The following is a 22104-nucleotide window of genomic DNA, read 5'->3' as shown; positions in this document are numbered from 1 at the left end:
GAAATTAATTCAAGTGTTTTAGTGTCCAATTGATGGAGTCTTCCCACTCAGTGTCTCGCTGATGAACTCAGAATACTCGGGGCGAGTGTGAAGTGTGTTGTTGGTGGGCGGTTCTCCGGAGAGCTGCATGCTGTGACCCGCTCTGACCCGACCTGTTCTGCACAACAACACCACATCACCACGAAGGAATGCACTCTCGCTCTCCGGGAGAAAAGCTCTCTGCAGGGTGGAGCGACTAGAAAAATCCTATAAGTCTGCTTTTAGGGCTAAGGGCTGTCGTGTATATTCTGCTTCCAGGCTTTAAGGGGTGTCGCCTTAAGGGTTAACCGGTTTGTCGCCAAAAGTCTACTCCATGGAGTTAATGGCCGTCGTGTAAAGTATGCGGGCGTAGTCTGCATGGAATAACAAACCAGTCGCGGACGCATTCCTTCTAGGTTTAAGGGGTGGCGCGTAAAGTCGGAGTTAAGCCTAAAGTCACAACAAACCAGACGTGGAGTCTGTCAGTCTGACACCATGAACGTCTCCGTGACGCGCAGCCCTCTTCTGGTCCTCTCCCGGACCCCTTACCCGGCAGGAATCCTCCGACCCCAAGGACCCCGGTCCACCAGACGGATCCACCTGCACACCACGACTACCGCGGCCCCCCATAAGTATAAGACCATAGACGAGCTCCCGGGACCGACCGCAGCGGACACTGCCTACCTGCTTTTCGTCAAGGGCTACGCGGACAAGAGCCACGCCATGCAGGTACCGTCTGCCTATCCTAGTGCCACCGTTCTCCCAATTTCTGCCTGCTTACCTACCACTGCCTAGATTTTGCTACCTAGTGGTTCTGCGCATGCGCACGACAGCAGGGAGCAGAACGTTCTGCTCTGCAACCTATGCAGAGCTGAATTGATGTGTAGATGCTGCCAAAGCAGTTTGCAATAGTACTGAAGTCAACAGTGGGCTTGCAAGAGCTGCAGTGAGCGAGTGAATCTTTGAAGTCTTCATGTTCAACCTCTGCGTATTATTGAGTCGTAATAATGTTGCTGCGTCAAATAACACAGCCTGTATAAAAGGTTAAATATAAAGTGAAATGTATTCGGATAAGGTTGTTGTATGTGTATTGTAGTGCAGTAACAACCTGTCGATACCTTACCTGGCAATAATAATACGACAGTGAACCACCGTGGGGACGTAGTTTGTGGTTGGATATTCAACAGATGTTCTCATTAATTTGGGGTCAATCAGCGGTTCCTGCTACTAGGTGGTCCTAATTTAGAGTCTGTCTCTCTCTCTGTCTCTGTCTCTGTCTCTCTCTCTCGCCCTCAGACTGAGTTCCGGGGCCGCTTCGGGTCCCTGTGGCGGTCCCGCTTCGGGCCCCTGGACCTGGTCAACGTGGCGTCTCCCGAGCTGGTCCTCAGGCTCCTGGACCAGGAGGGGGCACGGCCGGTCCGGGTGGAGCTCAGCCACTGGAGGGAGTACCGGGAGGCCAGGGGGCGGGGCCTGGGGCTGCATGTCAGGTAGGGGGCGGGGCCAGACAGACAGCCACTGGAGGGAGGCCAGGGGGCGGGGCCTGGGGCTGAACGTCAGGTAGGGGGCGGGGCCAGACAGACAGCCACTGGAGGGAGTAGCGGGAGGCCTGGGGTTGCAGGCTCTCTCACTCACTCACTCTGTCTGTCTGTCTGTCTGTCTGTCTGTCTGTCTGTCTGTCTGTCTGTCTGTCTGTCTGTCTGTCTGTCTGTCTGTCTGTCTGTCTGTCTGTCTGTCTGTCTGTCTGTCTGTTTGCCTCTTTCCCCCCCCCCCCCAGTACCGGTGACTCGTGGCTCCGCCTCCGGCGTGCTCTGGACCCCTTGCTGCTCCGGCCGGCGGCGGCGTTAGGCCACGCCCCCGCCCTCCGCCAGGTGGTGGAAGATCTGCTGGCCCGTCTGGAGAGGCTCCGCCTCCAACGCCCCGATGGGGGCGTGGCCAACATGCAAGAGGAGCTGTACAAGTTCGGCTTCGAGAGTAAGGGCCCTTAAAGGGGAACTATGCAACTTTTTTGGCCTAATTGACCTTTATATAACAGGTTAAGAGTCATTGTGATGGTTCTTTTACACTTTATGGGTCGATTTGTCGATGTTTCGACTCCCCTAGCGCAACTTGGTAGAAAAAGGGAATATGCAAGTTCCTGCCGGCGACCCGCCGCCCACTCTCGCGAAAAACCGAATTGCTTTACGGCACTACAGACCCACAAACACGGAACCGGCTCGATATAAACACAAGTAGCAAAGGGATTGTTAAATTCATCATGGATCAGCCGACTAAAAAGAGACAGAGAAACCCAATGTCGGAGAAACAGAAGAAGAGAAAAGGGAGACTGACCGACAGAGAGGGCGGACACGAGTAAACGTTGGGCGACCTTCTTAGGAATAGCGTGAACTGAAAGAAAGAAAAGACTCCAAATCGGATGCCGACCTGCCATGGCCGTGTTGCTCTTGAAACTGTAAGTACCCTTGGGTGAACTTTGTCCTCTTAGTATTGTGGCTTCTTAATTTTGATCGTCTCTGTAAAAATGTGTTAGCTCGACCGTTTTGTTGGGAGCCCTGTATGTTTCTAGCTTGCTTGCTTGCTGGGGTGTTCACGTACTCGCTACCAAACACGTTTGTCTTCATGGTTGTTTTGCTGTTCGTCTGTCTCGTCCCCTAGATACAGGCTAAATCCCCGAATCCAGGTTCTTGTTTATTTAGATCACTAGACCGCTATTCGAATGCCTCAGATTTTTCTAAGAGTGAAGCCTAAATCATCTGATATGTCCGGCTGGCCATATAATGCAGTACTCTGCACGAGAGCTGCTAGTTAGCACATATTCGTCGGTAGCAGAACTGTTACGATCAGGGGCGAAATGGGATTTTTGAACTGGGGGGGACCAAGCTGTCAGAAAATTATTTCAACTCAATATGTTATTTTTGTGTAATTTGGGCTTTAACTAGCGCTCAAGTAGTTACTTTCGTAATAGCCTATGGTTTGCACTAAAAAGCCATTAGTCAACATTGTTAAACAAAGGCGTACTTGCCTACAACACTAGCCATATATTGTGGAACTGTTGTTTGTCTGGAATGCCAATCACCCACAAAAACTTCATGCCTTATGCAAAATATGTTTTATTTAAACATTTGTATATACACTCAGAAGTGTAAACCACAACATATTTACATAAATGAAAAAAAAGCCAAACAAATTGACTGTCTAAGCAAACTCACTGAAGGACCCAAAAACATCTCTCCTCCTTTCATTACCCTGAGCAAACCTCTGGGCAATTTCATGTCTGTTAAGTCTGTCAAGCCTCTCTTGGTGAGTATGGCACACAGCAATGCCATTGAATCTTTTTTGTGTCATGGTTGATCGCAACCATGTCTTCAATCTGCGTAACCCACTAAAACTGCGCACTGCCTCAGCAGATGATATGGGCACCACCATCAACAATCTCTAGCTAGCTACAGAGAATGAAAAGGTATTAATATGCTAGCGCTAGGTAGCTATCTAAAGAGAATGACATGGTATTAATAGGGCCAGAGCCAGGCACACTCAAAATTTCTTTAGGAATTTTCTAGTTAAAATAAGATTATACATAAAAATGAAAAAACATTAAAGCTATTCACCTATTTTATTTTACATTTGGCCTAATTCAGGTAAGAGTAAATGCCGTTTAATAATGTCACTAGCTACTCAACATTACAAAATGATTAGCTGCCACATCTGGGAAAGTCATTGTTTGTTTTTTGAAAAAACGCTCTGATTGTTTTTTGCTTCTTAATTATGTTGCTTCATTGAAGCACCCGCTCTGTCAGAGTAGACAATGATCACCGCAACAGGGTCAGGCGCAGCTAACAGTTCCTCTTTAGGCCCCTGGGGAGTGAGAGTCGTGCCTTATGGTGTGTTCAATTTACACTGAAAGTCGGAACTTGGAGCTCAAAACAACGTAACCCCAAATTTGAGTGCTCCCAGCGCTTCCCAGTCTCACAGACGTACAACAAAACATGTAACTAACTACTGTTTACGTGAGTAGAAGATAGCATGAATTCTATGTCTGGCTGGTGAGATTAATCCGACTTTCCAAGTTGGAGATATGACTTCAAGGGGGGGGGTTCTGATTAAAATTCTGACTTAGAGCTCGGAAATTCCGACATTAATGCACAACTGGAAACGCACCATTAGTCGTAGCACACGCGCTGCATGTATATTAGTCTAACTAATGGAACATTAATCCTCAGTTTTTCCGGCGATGTTTGTCGCCTTATGTAGGGACAGTGTGGGGGTCACTATGAATCTGAGGGGGTCCCCCCGTCCCTAGTGCTATCTGCACTCATGGTTAGGATACGTGAACCTCCATTATAGCTTTAGCCATGTTATACATTTGGTGTAGTTTCCCGCTTGTAAACATGTTTGTAAAAAGATTGCTTTGTATTTTTTCTTAGTTACAAGCGTTGGGAAACAGAATTGTTGTGCGGCATGAGGCTTGATGACCCAAGACGGCTCGGCCTGCCTGCCCCGGTACAGCCACCACCCACATCCAAACTTGTGCGGGTACAAGTGTCACGAGGAAATCCAGAGAACCCTCAAGAAGATGCTACACAATAGCCGTAAGGCAAAAAACAAACCATGAAGAACTGTCACTTGCATTTCTTTCAATATCCAAAATAAATATTTTTCTTACCAAAGTGTGTATTATGGAACAAATGAAAGAAAGGTGGTGCAAACATCTGTTATTTAAAAAAATTGACACATTTTAAAACCATATACAATAATATTCATTTACAATGTTTATTTGCAAGCATTTACACGTAAACATAAATGTGTCCCTAATCTTCCACACACAGCATCTGCCTATGACAACTCTCCTGCTGGTACTGGAGACAGCATACCCTCTCGACCTCTGAATCCATTTCCCTGTAATTCCGTACACAAGTGACGTACTTAAGCAGATACATGAATGTACGATTGCTCTGCAAATTTTTCATGCTATCGTTATGTATTATGTTGGCCAACACTCTTACACTGATCGTTCTGTTCAACAACCAAAGATAAAACAATTCTAATGTAGGATATAACATCTCCCCGTCAACTATAAAAAAGGATGGGTTTATTGTAACACATACACCCTTTCAAAATGTATAACATTGTCTACTCTTTATGAACATCTACCTCCACGCTCCACGCATTCGCCGGTTTCTTTGAAAATAAATGCACATGGGTAGAAGTGGATGGAGAAGGGTTGTCAACGAGTTGTTACGACTGTTGTAAAATATCTCCTCCGACGCTGTAGGGGGAGCTCAACGCGTGCGCAAACCAAGAAAACAGCGAAGAACTGGCCAAAGTTGCATAGTTCCCCTTTAAGTCAAGTCAAGTTTATTTATATAGCACATTTTAAAACAACAGTAGTTGACCAAAGTCTCATCTCATCTTCGTCCACTTATCCGGGGTCGGTCGCGGGGGGAGCAGCTCAAACAGGGGGCCCCAGACTTCCCTTTCCCGGGCCACATTGACCAGCTCTGACGGGGGGATCCCGAGGCGTTCCCAGGCCAGTGTTGAGGATATTATCTCTCCATCTAGTCCTGGGTCTTCCCCGAGGTCTCCTCCCCACTGGACGTGCCTGAAACACCTTCCAAGGAAGGCGCCCAGGGGGCATCCTTACCAGATGCCCGAACCACCTCAGCTTACTCCTTTCTAAGTAAAGGAGCAGCGGCTCTAATCCGAGTTCCTCACGGATGGCTGAGCTTCTCACCCTATCCCTAAGGGAGACGCCAGCCACCCTTCTGAGAAAACTCATCTCGGCCGCTTGCACCCGCGATCTCGTCCTTTCGGTCATCACCCAACCCTCATGACCATAGGTGAGTATAGGAACGAAGATCGACCGGTAGATCGAGAGCTTTGCCTTGCGGCTCAGCTCTCTTTTCGTTACAACGGTGCGGTAAAGCGAACGCAATACCGCCCCCGCTGCTCCGATTCTCCGGCCAATCTCACGCTCCAAGACCCTCGCGAACAAGACCCCGAGGTACTTGAACTCCTCCACTTGGGCTAAGGACTCATTTCCTACCCGGAGTAAGCAATCCACCGGTTTCCTGCTTAGAGTCATGGCCTCAGATTTAGCGGTGCTGATCCTCATCCCAGCCGCTTCACACTCGGCCGCCAGCCGATCCAGTGAGTGCTGAAGGTCACAGGCCGATGATCCATTGAGGACCACATCATCTGCAAAAAGCAGTGACGAGATCCTCAGACCACCGAACTGCAACCCCTCCCCACCATGACTACGCCTCGATATCCTGTCCATGTATATCACAAACAGGATTGGTGACAAGGCGCAGCCGTGGCGGAGACCAGCACCCATTGAGAACGAAACTGACTGGCTGCCGAGGACGCGAACACAGCTCTCGCTTTGGGAGTACAGAGATTGGATGGCCCTGAGGATAGACCCCCTTACCCCATACTCCCGCAGCACCTCCCACAGTTTCTCCCGGGGGACCCGGTCATACGCCTTCTCCAGATCCACAAAACACATGTAGACCGGATGGGCATACTCCCAGGCCCCCTCCAGGATCCTTGCGAGAGTGAAGAGCTGGTCCGTAGTTCCACGTCCGGGGCGAAAACCGCATTGTTCCTCTTCAATCTGAGGTTCGACGATCGGCCGAACCCTCCTTTCCAGCACCTTGGAGTAGACTTTACCAGGGAGGCTGAGAAGTGTGATACCCCGGTAATTGGCACACACTCCGGTTTGCCACTCCTTTGGCACTGTACCCGACTACCACGCGATGTTGAATAGGTGTGTCAACCATGACAGCCCCTCAACACCCAGAGCCTTTAGCAATTCTGGCTGGATCTCATCAATCCCTGGGGCTTTGCCACTGCGGAGATGTTAGTTGACCAAAGTGCTGTACACAAATACAATGTAAAAACAAAATAAAAAACAAAACAAAAACAAAAAGGCTTAAAGATCCCATTCCATGCTATTTTATGGATGCTTTAATATAGGTATTAGTGGGCCACAAACACAGTATTCAAAGACGTCCCCGAAATTCAGCCGTGGTGCAGAGTTACAGCCACTCCGAACCAGTCGCACATTGAGCTTCCCCCAAACGCGCTGTTTCGGTGGGCGTGTCAAGGCAGGTCAAGGTGGGGGAGTGGCCCTGAGCAGCTTGTAGCCACAGTACCATGCGCTCTGGTTACGGTGGGCGTGTCAAGGCAGGTCAAGGAGGGGGGTGGGGGTGTGGCCCTGAGCAGCTTGTAGCCACAGTACCATGCGCTCTGTTTACGGTGGATGTATCGCAATGGCTCGTAGAAACCCATATTATACATTGATATCTATATAATATAATATATATTATCACCTGGCCCTGAGCAGCTTGTAGCCACGGTACCATGCGCTCTGTTTACGGTGGATGTATCACAATGGCTCTTAGAAACCCATATTATACATAGATATCTACATCATATAATATATATTATCACCTGGCCCTGAGCAGCTTGTAGCCACGGTACCATGCGCTCTGTTTACGGTGGATGTATCGCAATGGCTCTTAGAAACCCATATTATACATAGATATCTATATCATATAATATATATTATCACGGCCAAAAGCTGTGTGAGCCTCCAGACGATAGGCTATTATGAATCTCAAACGACCGCGTCTTCTTCAGATTGATGTGGAAGTGGAAGAACCAGAGAAGTCCTTTGTGATTCATTATATCGTCTGGAGGTGCACACAGCTTTTGGCCGTGATAATATGTATTATTTGATATAGATATCTATGTATTATATGATATTATTTAGATGTAGAGCCCCAGGACTGTAACGCAAGTGTTGTACACTTCCTTGTTATTTGGATAACCGTTCTGCTGTTGGTGTGATGGCGCATAACACGTAGGACTCTCGTCTCTGGTATTTCTACAACGAGACTCGTAGTGGGGGTTATCTCAGCCTTGGTTGAGAATGAATTGGGGGGAAAGGAACTTTGGCTTTGACTCCCTGAAGTACATGAACCACGACATGGAGGAGAAGGGGATTGTTGGCCGCAAATGTATCCCGCTTGAGCCCTGCTTCCCGCCGCCTCGGCAGCGGTCAGCGCTAATCACGCCTCCTGAAGCCGAGGCGGTGGTCCATCGGCAGCGAGGCTCCGGCGGGAGACGACCGCGGTCAACAATCCCTTTCTCCTCCATGTCGTGGTTCATGCCTACTTCAGGGAGTCAAAGCCAAAGTTCCTTTCCCCCAATTCATTCTCAACCATGGCTGAGATAACCCCCACTACGAGTCTCGTTGTAGAAATACCAGAGACGAGAGTCCGACGTGTTATGCGCCATCACACCAACAGCAGAACGGTTATCCAAATAACAAGGAAGTGTACAACACTTGCGTTACAGTCCTGGAGCTCTATATCTAAATAATATCATATAATACATAGATATCTATATCAAATAATACATATTATCACGGCCAAAAGCTGTGTGCACGTCCAGACGATTTAATGAATCACAAAGGACTTCGTCGGGTTCTCCGACGTCTCTGGTTCTTCCACTTCCACATCAATCTGTAGCAGACAGAACCGCGCGCTGCCTGCTGCCGGCGCGAGGCACCACCGCCCGGCTGCTCGCTGCCGGGCGGTGGTGCTTCGCAGCGGTGGTGCTTCGCGGCGGTGGTGCTTCGCGGCGGTGGTGCCTCGCGGCAACCGGCGGCAGGCAGCATGTCGCAGTTCATGTACTTCGATGTCGTTCTGCCATTGCATTCAAAATTCTGTAACTAGCCTGTTACTACGAATTAAGCAACTACCGTACACGTATTAGCATTTAGCACTAGCTCAATCACGATTCTTGTGGGTGGTTACGAACCAACCAAGTGGGCAGGGCCATGAATAATAATTTGACAACGCTACGTCACAGTGTCACCTTATCCAGATCGGCTCATTTCTTCTGCCTTTTTCCTTTCATTGCCTATTGCATTCAGCAGACAAACTGCATAGATTTCAAACTTACCACAGCTCACAAACTTATTCAGACCTATGTTATTTAACAAACAATAGGAAAAATGTGATTTTAATGGCATGGGCTCTTTAAAATTGCATAATAGCAACAACAATGAATAATACAATCTTAATCTGTGTTAAACGCCAATGTAAAAAAGTGAGTCTTTAGTTGCGTTTTGAACTGGTCGATAGACTGGGCAGTTCTCAGACTCAGGGGGAGACTGTTCCAAAGATTAGGAGCTGCCACAGCGAAGGCTCTGTCGCCATTTGTTTTTTGTCTGCACCTATGTACATCCAGCAGCACCTGCTGAGCTGACCGAATTTCTCTAGCTGGAGCATGGATGCAGACCAGCTCTGACATATATTTAGGTGCCAGGCCATGTAGAGATTTAAAAGTAAACAACAGGATTTTGAATTTAATTATATAAGCCACAGGAAGCCAGTGAAGAGAGGCCAGGACAGGGGTAATGTGAGGAGACTAAGGGGATGTAAGGGGGTTACGGATGTGTTTAAGAGCCCTTAAAGGAGGATTTCACCAGTGGAGACATGAATCTGTATTGAAAGTGGGTCATATATGCAGTCGAATAGTAACATAAATGCCTAATGTGGTGCCTTCTTGACTGAGAAAAGGCAGACCGTGAGTTTTTGGCACTTGTGGATTGAGGGGACTTGAGAGGAATAGAGTGGATTTGAGAGGACTTAAGGGGACTTACAACAACATGACCCTATGTTCAAGACCAGGTCGGGACCACACAACATGTTGTTGTCCCGGGGGGAGGGGGGGGGGGTTAGATGAAGGGCCCCATTGTTACTGGGGGTTTTGTGTTGATGGCCCCCAGTCCACTGATGAAGGCCCCCTACTACAGTTATAATATTATCATACGTAACTTAATTCTGTATCATGTTTTGATTGGAATGTCATTAACCTCATAGCATACCAGTAATTGCCTAAGTCATATAATGCTATGAGGATACAGATTTAATTGTACTTTAATGCAGGGCTAGCTATATATATATATATATATATACATTCACACACATTACTTATATACTTATATATAAATATATAATAATTCTCATACTAGCCTATTGTTCTAGTACGGACCCTCTATTATGGAACACCATATATCAATATTGTTTGCCTCCCAGCATAATTGATATGAATGATGTTAATTGATGTTGATATATTGATATTGATCGTTAGCCTTATATCAATGATGCGTTATGACTTCCTTAATCTTAATGCTGGTTAAGTACATATAGTACGACGCTAATGCTAGGCTATGGTTGCTAGTGCTGGTCTAACCAGGCCCCCCCCCCCCCCCCCCCCACAGGCGTGGCGGCGGTGGTGTTCGAGACCCGTCTGGGCTGCCTCAAGGACCGGGTCCCTGAGGAGACCCTGCGGTTCATCGCGGCCCTCAACGCCATGTGGAGGCTCTCGGAGCCCGTCCTGCTGCTCCCGCGCTGGACCAGGGGCCTCCTGCCCTACTGGGGCCGCTTCGTACGGGCCTGGGACGACATCACCCAGATAGGTCAGGGGCCACAACTCGTTGACCAGGGGCATCAACTCGTTAACCAGGGGCCCAAACTCGTTAACCAGGGGCCCAAACTCGTTTACCAGGGGTCCATCATACGGGCCTGGGACGACATCACCCAGATAATATACAATAGGTCAGTCAGGGGCCCTCAACTCGTTCACAGTCAGGGGCCCTCAACTCATTCACAGTCAGGGGCCCTTAACTTGTGAACAGTCAGGGGCCCTTAACTTGTGAACAGTCAGGGGCCCTTAACTTGTGAACAGTCAGGGGCCCTTAACTCGTTAACAGTCAGGGGCCCTTAACTCGTTCACAGTCAGGGGCCCTCTACTCGTTAACATTCAGGGGCCCTTAACTCGTTCACAGTCAGTGGCCCTTAACTCGTTCACAGTCAGGGGCCCTCAACTCGTTCACAGTCAGGTGCCCTTAACTTGTGAACAGTCAGGGGCCCTTAACTTGTGAACAGTCAGGGGCCCTTAACTTGTGAACAGTCAGGGGCCCTTAACTCGTTAACAGTCAGGGGCCCTTAACTCGTTAACAGTCAGGGGCTCTTAACTCGTTCTCAGTCAGGGGCCCTTAACTCGTTCTCAGTCAGGGGCCCTTAACTCTTTAACAGTCAGGCGCCCTCTACTCGTTAACATTCAGGGGCCCTCTACTCGTTAACAGGACCTTAGACGTGAGAAAGGCCAGGTGTAGCTCCGCCCCTTGTAGTTCTAACAGGACACCAGGTATGTGTTCTCTAACTTCCTGTGTTGGTCGCTCCCCTCCCCAGCCGACGGTCTGATTGAAAGGAGGCTGCTGGTGCTGGAGGAGCGCTCGCGGCGAGGAGCGCCGGCGCCGGAGGGGGCGGGGCTCCTGACCGCCCTGCTGACCTCCAAGACCCTCCCCCGAGAGGAGGTCTACACCACCGTCACCGAGCTACTGCTGGGGGGCGTTGACACTGTGAGGGGGGGGGCGGGGCCACTGAGTGAGGGGGCGGGGCCACGGCGTGGGGGAGGGGGCGGGGCCACGTGAGGGGGGCGGGGGGTCAACACCACCATCACCGAGCTACTGCTGGGGGGCGTTGACACTGTGAGGGGGGGCGGGCCCACTGAGTGAGGGGGCGGGGCCACTTGAGGGGGGCGGGGGGTCTATCCCCCCCTCAGTGAGCTGCTGCTGGGGGGGTGGCCATGGTGAGGGGGCGGGGCCATGTTAAGGTGGCGGGGCCACGGAGAGGGGGCGGAGTCTACACCACCGTCACCAAGCTACTCCTAGGGGGGTGGCCACGGTGAGGGGGCGGGGCCATGGTGAGGGGGCGTGGCCTAGCTCCGGAGGTAGAGCGGGTCGGCTGGTAACCTGAAGGCTGCTGTTTGGATCCACGGCTCCTCCTACAACCTGTTTGTCTCCCCCCCCCAGACCTCAAACACCCTGTGCTGGGCGCTGTACCACCTGTCCCGGGACCCCCGGGCCCAGCACCTCCTCCACCAGGAGGCACTCTCCGAGTGTCCGGACCTCCAGGAGCCCACGGCCGACCACCTGACCAGGCTGCCCTACCTCAAGGCCGTCGTCAAGGAGACGCTGCGGTGAGGCCGGGGGGCTGGCTGTCTGTCTGTCTGACTGACTGACTGACCAATCCGTGGTCAGAATATAAAACTCATCTCTCTCTCTCTCTTCCTCTTCCTCCTCTAGCCTGTACCCGGTGGTTCCCGGTAACGGTCGCCTGGTGTTAGAGAACGAGGTCTACCTGGAGGATTACTGCTTCCCCAGGGGGGTGAGACACACACACACACACACACACACACACACACACACACACACACACACACACACACACACAAACACACTCACACTCACACACAAAACATCAAAGCAACACACCATTTGACTCTGTGCTCTCTATGCTTTCTCTCTCTCTCTCGCTATCTCTATCACTCTCTCCTCCCCCCCTCTCTCTCTGTCTCTGTCTCTGTCTCTGTCTCTGTCTTTCTCTCTCTGTCTCTGTCTCCGTCTCTCTCTCTGTCTCTCTCTCTCTCTCTCTCTCTCCTCCCCCCCTCTCTCTCTGTCTGTCTGTCTCTATCTCTCTCTCTGTCTCTCTCTCTCTGTCTCTCTACCAGACCCAGTTCCACCTCTGCCACTACGTTACGGGTCGGGATGAGGCCCAGTTTAGGGCAAGCGAGAGCTTCCTCCCCGAGCGCTGGCTCCGGGGGGGAGCGGGGGAGAGCCGCCTCCCCCACCACCCCTACAGCTCAATCCCCTTCGGGAGGGGCGTGCGAGGTTGCGTGGGCAAGAGGGTCGCCCAGCTGGAGATGTATCTCGCCCTCTTCAGGGTGAGAAGGAGGGGGGAGAGAGGGGGAAGGGGGGGAAGAGAGAGAGAGCAGACCTCTCACTGTGTACATATTTAATTATATAATAACTAATATATATGTTAAAGTTCACCTACAGACCTACCTGTGAATAAGTCCCTCCCCATGTCCCCTAACTCCTCCCCCATGTCTCTTAACTCCTCCCCCATGTCCCCTAACTCCTCCCCATGTCCCCTAACTCCTCCCCATGTCCCCTAACTCCTCCCCATGTCCCCTAACTCCTCCCCATGTCCTATCCCCATGTCCTATAACTCCCCCATGTCCTCTAACTCCTCCCCATGTCCTCTAACTCCTCCCCATGTCCTATAACTCCTCCCCATGTCCTCTAACCCCTCCTCCATGTCCTCTAACTCCTCCTCCATGTCCTCTAACCCCTCCTCCATGTCCTCTAACTCCTCCTCAATGTCCTCTAACTCCTCCTCAATGTCCTCTAACTCCTCCCCATGTCCTCTAACTCCTCCTCCATTGTCTCTAACTCCTCTCCCCCATGTCCCTAACTCCTCCCCATGTCCCTAACTCCTCCCCATGTCCCCTAACTCCTCCATGTCATATAACTCCTCCCCCATGTCCTCTAACTCCTCCCCATGTCCTCTAACTCCTCCCCATGTCCTATAACTCCTCCCCATGTCCTCTAACCCCTCCTCCATGTCCTCTAACTCCTCCTCAATGTCCTCTAACTCCTCCTCAATGTCCTCTAACTCCTCCTCAATGTCCTCTAACTCCTCCCCATGTCCTCTAACTCCTCCTCCATTGTCTCTAACTCCTCCCCCATGTCCCTAACTCCTCCCCATGTCCCCTAACTCCTCCACGTCATATAACTCCTCCCCAATGTCCTCTAACTCCTCCCCATGTCCCCTAACTCCCCAATGTCCTCTAACTCCTCCCCAATGTCCTCTAACTCCTCCCCATGTCCTCTAACTCCTCCACATGTCCTCTAACTCCTCCCCATTTCCCCTAACTCCTCCCCCATGTCCTCTAACTCCTCCCCTCTGGCTACAGATCATGCAACACTACCAGGTCCTGCCCCAGGACCCAGAAGAGGTCGTGGAGGCCAAGACCCGGACACTCATGATCCCCGGAAAACCCATCAATCTGCGCTTCATCCCCCGGGCCTGAGGGGGGAGGGGCCCGAGGGGGGCGGAGCCAGAGTCCTGCGATTCATCCCTCGGGCCTGAGGTGGACGGGGGAGGAAGGGGGCGGGGCCAAAGACCCTCACTTCATCCTCCGGCCTGAGGGGCGGGGCCGGAGACCTGCTCCTTCTACCGCCAGCCTGAGGGGGCGGGGCCAGAGACCTGCTCCTTCTACTGCCAGCCTGAGGGGGCGGGGCCAGAGACCTGCTCCTTCTACTGCCAGCCTGAGGGGGCGGGGCCAGAGACCTGCTCCTTCTGCTGCCAGCCTGAGGGGGCGGGGCCAGAGACCAGCTCCTTCTACTGCCAGCCTGAGGGGGCGGGGCCAGAGACCTGCTACTGAGGGGGCGGGGCCAGAGATGCCTCCTTTCCTTTACCTTTGTGGAAAACTTCATCGGGTCAAGGAGAGATGAAAAGGCGCTTACTTTTGAACACAGGAAAAGACGGCACTGTTTAAAATGAATTTGACTCCACTTTTCCTAACATTGCGTGACGGCGAGTGTTGCCGACCTCTAGCGTCTCTAGCGTGAAACTACAATTTTACAAGGCTGTCGTCAACAGTGAGAATTACTTAGGTCGGACTTGGAAAACTGGAATATTTTAGGCCACTCGAATCCCAATTCACGTGTGAAAAAAAAGAGGCTCAATTTATGTTGATGTTGAAATGAACTGCCCCCAGTAGTTTGTCTTAATGTGAAGTCTGCATTTTTTTTCTTATGGTGTATATTATGTGCTTATGTAACGAGTGTCTATCTGCGTTGTGTTCTGCTTTCTGCGTTGGAAGGGTGGAAGGACGGCTGGACAACAATGGAGGGTTTCTCATTTATTGGTACCTGAGCCAAAGAAAATCATGTCATCGCAACCGTAACCGTCATAGCCAGGACCACATTCCCGCCTCCACTCAGACAGCCAACGGCATTCTGAGCTTGGCGCTGCATATACGTCACTAAAACATGAACTTTTCTTAAAGCGACAGTACAGCTATAGAAAACACATTAACATAGGGGTTGGAACAGGTTACTAAAGGGACCTTGAACATAGCCTAAACACATATTTGCTTCTTATTAATCAGAATTTGGTGACATTTCAACATAACTAAAACATGTTGTTTCACCCTGGTTACATACACCCCTCCTGAAATTCACCAACATCCTGATTTAAGGATGTCTTCTCAGGCTTACAAAAAGTCTATCACTGACACAACCTGGCACAAATGAAAGATGGACCTAGTCCACATAGTCAACTCGAAAGTTACCTTAATACAAGGTTCAGGAAAGAAAGAGGTTGATCAAATCTCTAGATTTCCTTTAGCTTAATGTGACGCCTCGTACGCCACACAACATTTGGCCCCAAATACTTAGTCCATAGACATCTGTAGGTGTATAAAACTTCAAAGCTGGCCCCAAGAAAACTTATCACATAAGCAGTTTCAACGCTTATTAAAGGCCCGATATCTAAAACAGCTGGGAACGGCCGTCAATAAAAAACTTGGACCTTTCAAAAAAAGGTTTCTGAACCATAGATTCAATCAGTCTGTTCACTGATTTCACCAATCTTCCAGCACGTGTTCTGACAGTGCCATCATCCTCAGTGTGTGCATGAGAGTCAGTGCAACCTGAGGTGTCAGCATGCTGAGATGGCAGTGTGTCTCTGTGCGGAGCGACTGAGATGGGTGGACAGTCATCCATAACAGCAGCCGGACTGAGTGCAGGACTAGGCTGAGCATGCTCTTCTCCTACAGCCAACTCGGACTCAGGTGAGTCGTCAAGTGATGAGACTGAGAGCTCCTCTTCATCTCTGGAATCTGAAACGGCCTCGGCAATTTCAGTCAATTCTCCAGACACTGAAGCCATTTCATCACCATCAGCGACGCAATCTTCCTCATCAGAATCCTCTTCAGCCCACGACTGATCAGTTGCATCAGCAGACTCCGCTTGGTCCAATCCAGGGAGAGGCAAGGAGTTCACTTCCAGTAAGAGATTCCTGTGCACAACTCTCGTGTGTCCCACTGCATCCTGTATTTTGTAGACGTTGATACTGGGATTCACCCCAACCACTGTGTACACTCCATCCTCCCATTTGTCGGCTAACTTTCTCTTTCGTCGTTCCCCTTTATTTGATACCAACACACGATCTCCCACTGACAGGAAAGTGCCCTTTGCTCGTTTGTTGTATTGCCGGGTCTGGTGCTGCTGCTCAGAGGAAGTATGTTTCTGAGCGATCTCCATAGCACTTTTCAAGCAAGAAAGCAGGGACTTTGCATATGTGTCGTAGTCAACAACTTCAGGGTCGTCCAGAACCCGCCTGAACATGACGTCCACCGGCAGTCTAGGGACACGCCCAAACATGAGGAAAAATGGGGCGTAACCCGTCGTCTCATGGACGGTGGCGTTGTATGCGAACGTGAGGGTCTGGACTTGTTGTGGCCATTGCTGTTTTTCCTTTAGGGGAAGGGCGCGGAGCATGTTGCCCAAGGTACGGTTGAATCGCTCGGTTCCCCCATTGCCCATCGGATGGTAAGCAGTCGTGTGGGATTTTGCAACACCAGCCAATCGGAGGAGCTCTGCAATCAGGTTGCTCTCGAAATTGGCGCCCTGGTCGGAATGTATCCTCGCCGGGAAACCATAAACACAACACATTATCCCAAAGCTTCCTTGCGACTTGCTTCGCTGTTTGATTGGCACAAGGGAAGGCATGAGCCAGTTTGGTGTAGTGGTCGGTGACTACCAAAACATCAACAGACCGCTGCTTGCTGTCTTCGGCAGTCCAGAAATCCATGCACACTAACTCCATTGGAGCTGAACTCTTGATGCTTTCCAGAGGAGCACGAGCAGCTGGTTCCGGTGACTTCCCAAACACACATCTCTGACAGCATTTTACATGTGCCCTCACATCCTTTTCCATATCAGGCCAATAGAAACGCTGTCTTGCAAGCGAAAGAGTACGATCCTGGCCCTGATGACCTGCCAGATCATGGATGCCAGACAATGCTTTGTCCTTTAGACTCTGAGGCAACACATATTGGGATCGTCGCTGTTTGGAAACAGGATCTCTTGAGACCCGATACAGAACTCCATCATGGACTTCCAGCCTGTCCCATTGCTTCAACAATCTGAGGACCTTTGCGTCAGCACCATGCCTTTCTCGCCTAGACGGCCGTCTCCTGGTAGAAACAAAGGGCAACACCTTGGAGATGACTGGATCTTGCTCTTGAGACAGCTGTAGCTCCTGGGCAGAGAACATGGGCAGCGCATCCTGACCACTTGAAAGTTGCTGGACTCTTTGCGTTAAGTAGATTGCCCTGGACTCTGCTGTGTCATTCCAGGCACAGTGAGCCTGACAAAGAGCTCTGATCTCGGCTGTGTCATACCCCGTCCTGGGTAGTGGATGGTTTTCCAGTCTGAGGGTTTGAGACTGGCAGCTGAGCCTGAAAACATCCTGCACAGAATCCTCTTCCACCTCATCGGCCTCCTGAGTCAGAGTGGAATAGGGCTTCCTAAGCAGCCTCCGGCCAATGGTTTTCGCAAAGGGATCGCGACTCAAGGCATCTGCCACCACATTCTTCTTCCCAGGCAGGTGCTTGAGATCAAAGGTGTACGACGCCAGCTTAGACACCCAGCGGATCTCACATGCGTCGAGCTTCGGCTTCGTTAGAAGGTAAGTAAGCGGATTATTATCAGTCCAAATGGTGAAGCTATGACCCTTCAGCCAGTGGCTGAACTTTTCACACACACTCCACTTCAGGGCCATGAACTCCAGCCTGTGAGCTGGATATATTTCCGCTGTGACGCACTGAGGGTCTTGCTTGCAAAAGCAATCGGTCTGGCCTTGGATTCTCCTCGGGGCACTTGGGAGTGCACCGCACCAAGTCCATCCAAAGACGCATCTGTTGACAAGATAAATGGCTCATCGAAGTCCGGATGAGCCAGCATGACGCAGTCCAAAAGCCTGGCCTTCATGTGCTCAAAAGCGCTTGCACATTCCTCTGTCCAATCCGCAGCAGAAAGCTTACGGTAGGCAGATTGGGACTTTCGATCCTTAGCTGACTTCCCTCGCCTCTTCTGACCAGCTGTAAGTGCAAACAAGGGCTTTGCAGTGGAAGACAGGTTGGGGATAAAGTGTTGATAGTAGAACACCATGCCGAGGAATGATCTGAGTCTCCGAACAGAAGGCGTGCACCCATCTGCGTCCATGAGGTCTTGAACCTGCATTCTGTTGATTACTTCCACCTTGGCAGGATCGACGGACACACCCCCACCGTTGATGATATGGCCAAGGAACCTGACTTGCTTCTGCAGAAGGTGGCACTTTTTAGGAGCCAGTTTCAGGTTGTTCTCCCGCAACCTCTGAAACACTGCTTCGAGTCTGGACAGAGCCTCTTCCTCCGTTGGGGCAAAGACAAGAAGGTCATCGAGATAACACAGAAGCTTTGTGAAGTTCATGTCCCCAAAGATCCCAGTCATCACCCTCATGAAGGAAGCAGGGCTATTACACAGACCTTGTGGCATGCGGTTGTACTCATGCAGCCCGAGAGGAGTCGTGAAAGCCGTGTACTTCTTGTCTTCTTCATGCATTGGAATGTTGAAGAAGCCAGAGGTGAAGTCCATCGTGCTAAAGAAGCAGTTGCCACCAAGGGCAGCGAGACAGTCTGACTGGTGAGGCAGGGGATGTGCGTCCTTTATGGTTCTGACATTCAACCATCTGAAGTCTTTGCAAATCCGCAACCCACCATCCTTTTTCCACACCATCACCAAAGGAGACGCATATTCGCTTGCAGACTTTCTGATGATTCCCTTTTCCTCCATATCAGTGAGAGCCTGCCTCAACTTCTGATAGTGGGCTGGAGGGACTCTCCTGTACGGTAGGCGAAACGGGCGATCGTCCGTGAGACGGATGCGGTGTGTGTAACCCTTGACCTCACCGCAGTCAAGAGAGTGCTTGGAAAAGATGTCCTGATAGTCAGTTATCAGTTGCTTGAGCTGGGACCTACAAGCTTCGCTAACCTGACATGAGGCTACATCGACGTCGCTCAGACCCAACTCTGACAGACTTTTGCCGGCCTGGGATGAAAGACTAGCACTGGAAGAAGCATCATGCTGTCGTTTCTCGGTGTCGGGTTGCTTCTTCTCCGAAGCTGCTTGTGAGCCCTGGAAAACATCAAGATCCCCGACTGCTAAGCACGGGAACACATCAGCCAACTTGCAATTCCTCTTCAGCGTGATCGCCTTGTCCGATGGGTTCACAACTGTCATTGGCACCCATCTATCACCCCAGAGAGGTGTGACATGACGACCCACTAGAACACCTCGTGGCATGGCTTTTGAGTTGGTCTGCTCCACAACAACAGTGCTGCCAGGTGACATAGGCGACTTGGCAGGGAGTCTGCCCCAAACCAAGTGCTCAAGCCTGGGTAGGAGGGTCACTGCCTGAGTGAGCTTGACAGTTCCTATCTTTTCTGGGACTGCGCTCCCCTTCCAGCGCTCGACATTTGTGAACATTGACAAGAAGTGACCGATCTCGGGGTCAGATTGATGGTCATGAACAGATGCAAGATCCCAGTACTCGCCACCACCCTTCAGGACATGAGTGACATATTTGATGATATTCGAGCCCAATATGAGGTCATCTTGTTGGCCAGACACAACCAAAGTGGATACAATACATGGAACGCCATACAGCTGCATCTCCAAATCATAAAAGCCCTCAGGCTGCGTTCGCAAACCACCACAGCCAATCAAGACAATGTTCTCTTCGGGGTACTGCTTCTCTGGCAAAACATCAGTGCATCTGAGCTTCTCTACTGCTTCCTCACTGATGCTACATACCATAGAGCCAGAGTCCCACATGCCTCTAAGCTGCACACTGTGGTTGACGAGGACTGGAGCATAGAACAGCTCTCCGAAAGCTTTGATTCTCTGGGTAGCTTGAATGGCTATTATTGTACCTTTAGGTGCTTTGGCACAGCTCTCCTCATATAACTGAGCTAGGTCACAGGTTTCAGAAGGGATTCCATTTACGTTACCCACACCGGCCCCTTCCAGGTGTGGGTTTAGTAGTTTAACTGCTGAGGCTGGCCACCAGCGCTATCATCAGGCTGAGAGCGGCGCTGGTCAGGCTGCTGGTTAGGCCGCTGATTGTGGTCACCAGCACGGCCATTGTGCTGAAAGCGGTGCTGGTTTGTTCGTTGAGGACAGTCCCTCTTCCAGTGACCGGGACACAAGCACTGTAAACATAGGTTGTCCTGCTTGCAGTGGGACAATGTGGAATGATTAGGAGCCCCACAAACCTTGCACACTCTCTGGAAAGAGAGTGGCACCAGCTTGGGTGCCAGGGTTGGCAGGCACTTGGGTATGCATTGTGACCAGCCTGTCCAACAGGTTTACCAAACCCTTCATGCAGTCATTGTCGACACCAGCAGTGGTCGAAGGGGCTGAAGGCTGACTTGGTGGAGCAGTGTTCAAGAGAGGTGCCTCTTCAAGCATAGGTACATGGCACGAATGAGCTCTGTGCTCCACAACACTTGGCCTTAGTGGCCTTGCAGCTGCAGATCTTGATTTCTTATCCTGCATGTGCTCATCGAGCCTATCCTGGATTTCACAGGCCGACCATTTGTCAGCAGACTTGAACTTGAAAACACTGTGGAGAGACTGGTCCGGGCAGTGTTTGATAAACATCATGCTGACCTCATGGCCCGGGTCATCAATGCTACGACCCTGCCTTTTCAAGCACTCGTCAGCTACATCCACCGTTTTATTTAGCCTAACCCAATACTCCATAGCATCTTCACCTGGTGTGGGCAGTGTGTTATAGAAATCTGACAGGGGCATGCTTGAGTATGACAGTTCACTGAAATGTTGTTTCAGAGTATCAAAAATCACATGTGGATTTGTAGCGTGATTGGTAGATGTGTTACGTAGCTTTACTCTGACCACATCTCCTGCTTTGCCCATAAGCTTTGCCAGAATCTCTTGTGATTGCTCGTGAACTGGGATGGCACGTCTCTTTAAATACAGGGTCATGAGATTTTCCCACTCGTGAACTGTAAATTTATCTGAGCCATCGCCCCTGAATAAGGGGGGCTCCTGGATAGGCCTATATAAAAAAATAAAAGAAATCGTCCATTCAAAATAAAATAAATCACTGAGCACTCTCCATGGATATACCTCAGTACCACAAAAGGCCAGTGGCAGCAGCTTCCTCGGCGAACGAGGTGATGTCATCCTTTAAACCAATCCTTGAAAGGTCACGGCACCAATGTAACGAGTGTCTATCTGCGTTGTGTTCTGCTTTCTGCGTTGGAAGGGTGGAAGGACGGCTGGACAACAATGGAGGGTTTCTCATTTATTGGTACCTGGATGAGCCAAAGAAAATCATGTCATCGCAACCGTAACCGTCATGTAAACCGTCATAGCCAGGACCACATTCCCGCCTCCACTCAGACAGCCAACGGCATTCTGAGCTTGGCGCTGCATATACGTCACTAAAACATGAACTTTTCTTAAAGTGACAGTACAGGTATAGAAAACACATTAACATAGGGGTTGGAACAGGTTACAAAAGGGACCTTGAACATAGCCTAAACACATATTTGCTTCTTATTAATCAGAATTTGGTGACATTTCAACATAACTAAAACATGTTGTTTCACCCTGGTTACACTTATGTGACAGTAAATTATACAGCAGTAATATGTGTAACAGAGTCTAATATACAACTGTAATATGTAGTATAATTACACAAAATCTGTTTTAATAGTTAGAACCTGTCCGGCCTCCTGAGTCAATATGTGGAACGTTTGAGACTCAGTTTCTGTACCCCGATGTGCACTTTCGTGGGGTCCCCCCTATGAAAGTGCTTCACGCTTTTACCTATCCCCTTTACTCCTTGGGAGAGGGGCTCACGTTAATAACAGTTGACCGGAGGTTATTGTTGTTATTTACACCTTTGTCAGAATAAACAGAGATCGCCTCCAAAGATATCCTGGCCTGGGCCTCTTCATCCAAACACAACACAGACAACGCCAGAAACTAACCGGTTACACTTACTAAGCAGCAATATATGAATTCATTTCGATTCAAATAGTAATGTTTATGGAATTGGTACTATCCATTATTATACATTTTAT

At 50.1% G+C, this 22104-nt stretch overlaps 1 protein-coding gene across 1 annotated transcript; it reads left to right on the top strand.

Annotated features, from left to right (window-relative positions):
• The first annotated feature begins 12 nt into the window (after window positions 1–12).
• On the top strand, window positions 13–21957 carry LOC132460675 (sterol 26-hydroxylase, mitochondrial). Its single transcript, XM_060055506.1, has 10 exons — window positions 13–747; window positions 1315–1505; window positions 1793–1989; window positions 10310–10507; window positions 11283–11452; window positions 11906–12072; window positions 12179–12260; window positions 12604–12816; window positions 13852–14724; window positions 21650–21957. The coding sequence occupies exons 1-9, from the start codon at window positions 514–516 to the stop codon at window positions 13966–13968; spliced, it is 1569 nt and encodes a 522-aa protein (XP_059911489.1). The 5' UTR covers window positions 13–513; the 3' UTR covers window positions 13969–14724; window positions 21650–21957.
• Window positions 21958–22104: the final 147 nt, after the last annotated feature.

This window comes from Gadus macrocephalus, chromosome 7 (genome assembly GCF_031168955.1).
Source record: "Gadus macrocephalus chromosome 7, ASM3116895v1".
NCBI lineage: Eukaryota > Metazoa > Chordata > Actinopteri > Gadiformes > Gadidae > Gadus > Gadus macrocephalus.
The sequence above is the reverse complement of the archived record's forward strand: the minus strand, read 5'-3'. Positions and strand labels throughout refer to the sequence as shown.